Source organism: Atta colombica, unplaced genomic scaffold (assembly GCF_001594045.1).
Source record: "Atta colombica isolate Treedump-2 unplaced genomic scaffold, Acol1.0 scaffold32, whole genome shotgun sequence".
Lineage (NCBI taxonomy): Eukaryota > Metazoa > Arthropoda > Insecta > Hymenoptera > Formicidae > Atta > Atta colombica.
Window position 1 is genome coordinate 3642 of NW_017259426.1, and position 9207 is coordinate 12848.

General features: G+C 29.4%; 1 protein-coding gene across 1 annotated transcript; it reads left to right on the plus strand.

Moving 5' to 3' along the window:
* Positions 1-4939: 4939 nt before the first annotated feature.
* Positions 4940-8928, plus strand: LOC108690359 (putative pre-mRNA-splicing factor ATP-dependent RNA helicase DHX16). The gene is made up of 13 exons (XM_018197606.1): positions 4940-4945; positions 5056-5303; positions 5379-5547; positions 5629-5870; positions 5946-6148; positions 6216-6511; positions 6686-6990; positions 7217-7374; positions 7456-7729; positions 7818-8253; positions 8316-8421; positions 8492-8668; positions 8769-8928. Exons 2-13 carry the CDS (start codon positions 5129-5131, stop codon positions 8898-8900), a joined length of 2673 nt encoding a protein of 890 aa, XP_018053095.1. The 5' UTR covers positions 4940-4945; positions 5056-5128; the 3' UTR covers positions 8901-8928.
* Positions 8929-9207: the final 279 nt, after the last annotated feature.

Genomic DNA, 9207 nt, shown 5'->3' on the forward strand with positions numbered 1-9207 from the left:
TTATCAAAATCCCGTTCCAATTATCGAATATGAAAATAAACCAAATTAATTTCAAATTTTATTAAATTTTCACCTACCCTGAAATTAAATTTTTTTATAAAATTCTGTGCACGTATAAATTATGCAACGCGTTAATACTGTTAATTAACTTTATTGTAAATAAATTTATGTACAATATTAGGTAAGTTAGTATAAAATTTATGTACAGATGAATGCTATAATCATATTTATTTTTGTAATTTGAATAACGATTCCCGAGAAAAAATGTTATATATAGACATTTTATATATAATGATATATAATTGTATATAAAATATGTTAATTTATATGATTATGTGTAATTTTATATAATTATATATAATTAAATATAAAACATTTTTTCCCGGATTATTAATTAATTATACATTTACTGAAATATATATGTCCGTATTAAATATCTATTCAATACAAATAGCATTTATCTTGTCGTAGTAAATCAAATTGTTGCGTAATTGATGTAAATTATACGAAATCGACGAATTATACGAATTAGACGAAATATTATTTTTCCATTCAATTTCATGCAAAAATAATGGATTTCTTTTTACTACACCTAATATATAACAGCAACAATTGTTTATTGATTTAATAAGTTTGATATAAATATTTAAATTCAAAACTGTTTTTTTATTTTGTATATCAATAAGTCATTAATAATTTTAAGTAACTTCTTATTAAAAATTTGATGTTTAGAATAATCATCATTTTTTCTTCTCTCTGTATTTAATACAAATTTATTAAATAAATCATAAAGAGTTTTAACTGAGTTGACAATGATTAAATATTAACTCTTACTTACTTTTCGACGTTTACATTTTAAACATTATAAAGTTGCAAGTACATTTTAGTGAACAATTTGTTATATGCAATGACCTCATATCGCTGTCTCTCACGTCAGATGGATGCCAGTGATTATATGGTTTGTACCGATGGAAAGTCGAAATCGTTTTCATCATGGAGAATTATTCCTCGCTTTCGTGAAGTTCATTCGCGAAGTCTAGTTTGGCATCTCCTCGGAGATTCTTATGCAGGATTGGAATTAATCTCGGATTTTCTCTGCAATTATTGGTAGTAATAATTTCGTTAATGAGTCAATGATAATTGCTATATATTTTAAAGTCGAGTTGTAACATTAATTCAGTGATATATTTTAGCATATAATCTTTTTTTTCTTTGTTTTATTAATGTTCTTCCACTAGTAATAATAATGTTAGCAATAGTACATTGTCTTAATAACAATAGAAATTTATAATGTTATATGATTGATATGGATATATAATTATTATTTGTTTAAATGCAAATTATTAAGTAAACAAATTTAAGTTTTATACAAATAATTTGCTTTTTCGATGATTGCTCTAACAAAGATATGGTTACGAATGTGTATATTTAATTTTCTAACTGTTATTTTACAATCATTTTTAGATATTGGACATCCCGCCATTGGAGAATATTTTTAATTGTTAATTTATATGTATATACATTTTTTTATGATAAAATACATGCAGATATTATGAGATTATGTTGAACGAATATTGATTTTTGTCAATATTTACATAACTTTTTTCAAAATCTTTATAGTTAACAATGTTATCAATGATTACATGAGTTGAATTTTAAATGTGTGGGTACAAAAAATTCAAGATAAGTCGAATGGGTACCCTCATATTAGCGGGATATTAATAATTGTAAATGTGTTTTTGAAAAATAAAAAATTGTTAAATTTTTATATAATAAATTTTTCAGTATAAGTATTTCAGTATAAATATTTCAGTATAAATATTATATATTCTTTAAAATTGTAAATGTTCTTTAAAATCCCTTTATTATCAGGTTCGGCTCATCTCGAACAGTTGGTACTCGAGAAACTTTTGTACCCATACATATAAAAAATTACAATGACGCAAGTATTTTATTATTATTAAATATATTCCTTCGTAACCACTATTGCATAAGGAAATCATTCTATCCGTTTATTTTTAATAATAATGATTTTTAGTCACGTGTGGCAGAACATATTTTCTCGCGAATTTTAATATTATATCAAAGATGTTATAAAAATAATTGTAATTGACATGCTACCAAAATTATTACTATCGCTAAGTAGTCTGAAATATTCGGGATTCACACTGCAGTCCTGTAACAAGATCACTGGTATTTGAGGGATTGCTTAACTTTTCTTTGCAAATGGATCTTGTAAAATTTACGTCGAATCAGAATACATTAAGTTCGCTTTCCACTATGAAGATTGTTCTTCTTTGTATCGGATACTAATCAGCATCACCACGGGCGGAGGAATTTTGATATGAAATTATTGAGATAGTTATCTTGAACGCGATGAAAGTGCTGTTATAAATGTATTAATGACTTTTTGTCGCGATATTATTAAATTTTATATTCGCAAATTATTAGTAAATACTTAATTAATAGTAAATAATTAATAGTAAATACAATCTAATTGTTATTGTATTAGTATTTCTTCTACGTTTATCAATATTTCATTGTTATCATATGTATTTTCGACGTTTTCGTATAATCCCGCATTACAAAAATTTGTTAATTATGTTCTTATATTATCATTTTTATTATATTTTGAACAGCAATGATAATTGTATATTGTATTGTAAATAATTATTATTATTGTAATATCGAATTATGTAAATACAATAAAGAATAATATTTAAAAAGTTATTGCAATTTCATTAGCGAAATACAATAAAATAATTAGATATAAAAACTAAAAAATAAATTAAAGGTATATTTAACTCCTAGCAAACGAGAATGAATTAAAATGGATTGAAATTTTTTTCTTATTTTTCATCCGAATGCGTATTTTAAATAGAGAATACTTTTTTTGAATTTCATTGGATTCGATTGAATTCAATTAGATTCAATTATATGCAATTGGATTGAGAAACTGCATTTTCTATTCAAAATTTGAATTGATCGGTATTCACAATGCACAGAAAAAGCTAATATTTTTAGATTGAAAAGCATAGAGGTATGTTCCATGCAATTCCCACAAATGAATAGAAATGCATTCAGGATTGAAAAGCATTCATTTTAACATTCGCGAATTAATATTTCTGAATATCTGAATCCAATTCAATTCATTTCAATCCTTTTCGTTTGCTGGGCTAAATTTATTAGTTGTTCGTTTGTTTTATGAATGAGTATACTTATAAAGAAAAGAGGATCTCTTAAAAATTGGCGGGGGTGATGGAGGGTCTCTCTATAGCTCATTGTTGCTAAATTCCCAGTAAATGAGAATGGAATACTGTTCAATTCAAAATTTTGAATTTGGAATGCAGTTCCTCAATCCATCCAATTGAATCTAATTGAATCTAATTGAATCCAATTATATCCAAAAAAAAGTATTCGTCATTTAAAATACGTGTTCGGATAGAGAAAATTTTAATCCATTCTCGTTTGCTGGGTTATTGTGTTTTTTTCTGATTTTTGAAACTAGAAAAATGTAATTAATGTCCGTTTCCACCAATATAGATTAACTTTAATCTCGATTTAATTTATTTTTCCTCTTTTTCTAACTTTCTTTAGAATTAGAAAAAGACGAAGAGTAAATTGAACCGAGATTAAAATTAATCTACATTGGTGAAAAATGGGCATAAGTGAAATAAACATCACGCGCATGTAAGATGAATATTTCTGATCCACAGTTTGTGAATATAACATAATTGTATGAACAGAACTATATATTCATAGGAGAGTTTAATTTAATGAGTTCTTGATCGAAAAAAATTTGAATTTCGTATTCTATATATATATTATAAATAAAAGTTGTTGAATTTTAATAAATGAAAGTGAAAATTCAAACAAGTTAATTTAGTGAATTTTGTCTTTTACTATTTTATAAACTTACGAAGTTATAATGTTTCTTTATGCAAATTTTCAGCCCGTTTTTACTAAACATAATTAGTATATGTAACTCTTTTATTTTAGAATAAGACATGAATGATTCACATCTTATTCTAAAATAAAAAAGTTATTTAGTTCATTTTTTTATTTTCATTTCATTCATTTTCAATTCATTATTTTAAACAACAACATTTCTGACTTATTTTTTATTTAATATTTTGAATAAGTTTCCGAGAACTATTTTGTATTTTTTATTTTAAACAAGACGTATCAGTTTTTTAATTCCTACGATTTTATATTTGAAATAAATTTCTGGAAATTTTATATTTTTTATTTTAAATGTTTGAAAGGCATAGAGATATGCTTCATGCAATTTCTAAATGAATGAAAATGCATTCATTTTAACATTTGTGAATCAATATTTCTGAAAATCTGAATCCATTTCAATTCATTTCAATCTATTCTCGTTTATTGGATAAAAATTATATTTTGAAAAATGTTTTATTTTATTTATGATTTATGGAATTTATATTATATATATTATTTTTAAAGTAATTTAGCACGTGATTTATAGTACTGCAATTTAGCAGGACTCGCACATTTATTTCCGACACGAAAAATCAATTGTACATGCATTAATTAATAGTAATTATATTTGATAAAAACGGGCTGAATTTGCATGAAGAAACATAACTTCATAATTTTATAAGATATTATAACACAAAATTCACTAAATAACTTGTTTAAATTTTCTATTTCGTTTATTAAAATTCAACAACTTTTATTTATGTAGGAGATGCTAAATTAAAATTATTTTTTCGTTCGAGATCCTATTTTAAACTATATTCTTCCTGGATAGTCACGCTTCTAACCTGAGGATTTAGTACAGAAACGAACCACATCATATTTACTTTTGATAATACGATTTTGTCGATAGTATCAGAAAATGTATGTAGTCATGTAGTTCCCAAATTGAAAATGGATATATTGGCGGTAGTGTACGGGTGATTTCGACTTTCGACTTTCAACGGTAAGAAAAAGTTTGGCATGGCCTCTCAGGTTTTTTTCTAGTATCATAAAAACTGATATTTTTTGAGTACTTATTGTGCATATTGTACATCTACTTTTGATTATTTATAGTATCGATAGTATCGTTACACTTTCCGATTCCAAAGTTTGGTGTGAAAAGAAAAGTGCGGACATAACCTACTATATGCTTTCTAAAATGAGCAAATACAGACGGGAAGAATCCTCGAGTGAGGATACAGACAGTGAAGAAGAACGTCGCAAGAAGGATATCAAGGAAAGAGATAGCTTTGCCAGTCGTCTCAGAGCCAAAGATGAAAGTAAAAGACGTAATGTTGCTACACTTCCTGGATCCGGCGCTGGTAAGTTGTCAAAAGAATATCTATGAATGTTTAATATTTTAAAAGATGTTACTTATTGCTTGTTATTATCTGCAGCCGAAGCTGCAAAGAGACTTAAAATTATAGAGACTGATACGAGAGATAAACTGGTACCAAAATTGAGAATCGAGTCTCGTAGGAAATACCTGGAGAAACGTAAAGAGGATAAAGTTGCAGAACTAGAAGCTGATATTCTTGATGACGAATATCTATTTGATGAAAACATGTAATTATATGAGCTATGTATATAATTAATATTTTTAAAATATAATTATTGATCTAATAAGTTATTTCAAATTTTATATAGTTTAACAGAAAAAGAAAAACATGAAAGAGCTCATAAGAAACAGTTACTGCACTTGGCAAAGGAGCATGAGAAGGCAAGAGAACTCGAGCGTATGCAACGTTATCATATGCCTCTTGAGAAGGGTAAAACAGAACCAGAACCTGACACAACGGAAAAGGAACCACCGCAATCTGAACAAAGTAAATGGGAATCAGATCAGATGTCATCAGCTGTTTTTCGTTTTGGTGCTAAAGATAGGAAAGGTATATATACTAAATTAAAAGTAATTGTTTATATGATCTGTCTTTCTATTAAGTAAGCTTACAATTTTCTATTAGCTCAACAAGAATATAATCTTCTCATGGAGGATGAGATGATAGAGTTTGTTCAAGTGCTTCATATGCCTGGATACAAGGATAAAAAACGGGAAGAAAGTCCACCCGCGCATGTTAAAAGTTTACAAACTATACAGGAGACAAAGAAAAGTTTGCCTATTTATCCTTTCAGAAAGGATTTGATACATGCTATCAAAGATCATCAGGTAAGTAGAAAGCAAATAGAATATTTAACAACAATGTTAAAGGATGCATTACGTATTTGTATTTCAGGTTTTAATAATAGAAGGTGAAACAGGATCAGGTAAGACAACACAGATTCCACAATATTTGTACGAATCTGGATTCGCTGATGACGGTAAGATTATTGGATGCACTCAGCCACGGCGAGTAGCTGCTATGTCAGTGGCTGCGAGGGTAGCTCATGAAATGGCCGTTAAGTTGGGTAATGAAGTTGGCTATGCCATTCGTTTTGAAGATTGCACATCGCAACGTACTCGTATCAAATATATGACTGACGGTACATTACACCGAGAGTTCCTCAGTGAACCTGATTTAGCGTCGTACAGGTACATCTATGTGTATACTATTAATAGAATTAAGAAAAAAACATGAAAATAGAAATAAAAGGATCACTAATAATCTTTAACATACTTGAAAATTGTTAGTAATATTTAGACTTTAAATATTACTAATACATTGTTATCCTAAATTATTATGATAATTGATTTTTTATATTTTAGCGTAATGATAATCGATGAAGCACACGAACGTACTTTACACACTGACATTTTATTTGGACTGGTGAAAGATATCGCAAGGTTTCGTCCTGATTTGAAGCTGCTGGTATCATCGGCTACATTGGATGCTACAAAATTCAGTGAATTCTTTGACGATGCTCCTATATTTAGAATACCCGGACGTCGTTTTCCTGTCGACATTTATTACACAAAAGCGCCGGAATCAGATTATATTGAAGCGTGTGTAGTTTCGATTATTCAGATTCACATAACGCAACCATCGGGTGATATATTGGTATTTCTGACGGGTAAGTGTTAAGGCCGCAGCACAGACTTTTTGCATAATGCACACAGTGTATAAGCGAATCAACCAATCAGAATTCTTCCTCTTCTTTCATTTCAAGGAAGAGAAGAATTTTGATTGGTTGATTCTCTTACGCACTATGCATTATGCTTTATGCAAGTCTGTGCTGCAACCATTAAGATTATTCAAAATGCTGTTACTGACATAACGAAATATATTTCTATATAAAGGGCAGGAGGAGATCGAGACATGTCAGGAAATGTTACAAGAGAGAGTGAGAAGACTAGGGAGCAAATTGGCAGAACTTTTAATTTTACCTGTTTATGCAAATCTACCAAGCGATATGCAAATAAAAATATTTCAACCAACTCCACCTGGCGCGAGGAAGGTAATATTTTTTTTTAAAGTTTTTTTAAATAATTTTTCGAAATATCTTTTAGACTAAATTTAAATCTTTATTTATCTTAAGGTTGTATTGGCGACTAATATAGCGGAGACTTCATTAACTATAGACAACATAGTATACGTGATAGATCCTGGTTATGCGAAACAGAACAATTTCAATCCACGCACCGGCATGGAAAGTTTAATAGTCGTGCCGATTAGCAAAGCGTCCGCGAATCAGAGAGCAGGACGCGCCGGAAGAGTAGCACCTGGAAAGTGCTTCCGTTTGTATACAGCTTGGGCTTATCAGCATGAACTTGAAGATAACACCGTGCCTGAAATACAACGGATTAATTTGGGTAAGAATCAATAATGTATCTTGTTAAAATTTTAAGTTATATTTGTTTAAATTTAATTTGTATGAAAATATTTCGATGATGTTTGCAGGTAATGCAGTGCTTACTTTAAAAGCTCTCGGGATAGATGATTTGATGCATTTCGATTTCTTGGATCCACCACCGCCCGAAACGCTGATTTTGGCGATGGAACAGTTGTACGCACTAGGTGCGCTGAATCATCGTGGAGAGCTAACAAAACTTGGACGTAGAATGGCTGAGTTTCCACTGGATCCAATGATGGCGAAGATGCTGTTAGCCAGCGAGAAGTATCGCTGTTCAGAAGAAGTGGCTACCATCGCGGCCATGCTTTCGGTGAATGGTGCTATCTTTTATAGACCGAAGGATAAAATTATACATGCGGATGCTGCACGTAAGAATTTCCATGTACCTGGCGGTGATCATCTGACTCTCCTTAATGTGTACAATCAATGGGCACAGAGCGATTTTAGTACACATTGGTGTTACGAAAATTTCATACAGCACAGGTATGTCAATATGCATAATGTTAACAAAATATATTTCTCACGATTTATCATGGATCTTTCAGATCCATGAAACGGGCAAGAGATGTTAGAGAACAGTTAGTAGGTTTGATGCAGCGTGTCGAGATGGAATTAGTCTCGGGAATTACAGAAACAATTAATATTAGAAAGGTACGTTAATATCATAATGTGCTAATATTATGGATTTTTTCATAAAATAATAGAAAAATGTTTTGTTTAGGCTATTACAGCTGGTTATTTTTATCACGTGGCACGTTTATCGAAGGGAGGGTGTTACAAAACTGCAAAGCATAATCAACAAGTCGCGATACATCCAAATAGTTCCCTATTCCAAGATCTTCCGCGTTGGCTTCTTTATCACGAACTTGTCCTCACTACTAAGGAATTTATGCGTCAGGTATATGCTATAATATAAAATATAAAACAATAGTCTAAATTTAATTTTGTAAGTTTATAAAAGATTGTATCTTTGTGATTCAAACATATGTATTGTGTAGGTGACAGAAATTGAAAGCAAATGGTTGCTCGAAGTGGCACCCCATTATTATAAGCCTAAAGAAGTAGAAGATTCAACGAACAAAAAGATGCCGAAAGTTGCAGGCAGGTCACGACCAGATGGAACGAATTAAAAGTAATTCTGTACTATCTTTCAACTGTGATATTAAATTATATTTTTTGTACATAATGTTTTTGTACGATGTATAAATACACAAAAACTTACCATTCATCTAGATTCAATTTTTGTATCACGTAGTGAAACTTCTTTCATCTTCTGAAAGACAAATGCAACAAAAAAGACAAATGCAACAAAAAAGACAATGCAACAAAAATGTTAAGCCTAACACATTGATTAATAATTTCTCCTCTCTTTTCTTCATACATCACTAACTTATTAAGGTAATTTTTTATATACACACATATATATATATATATATA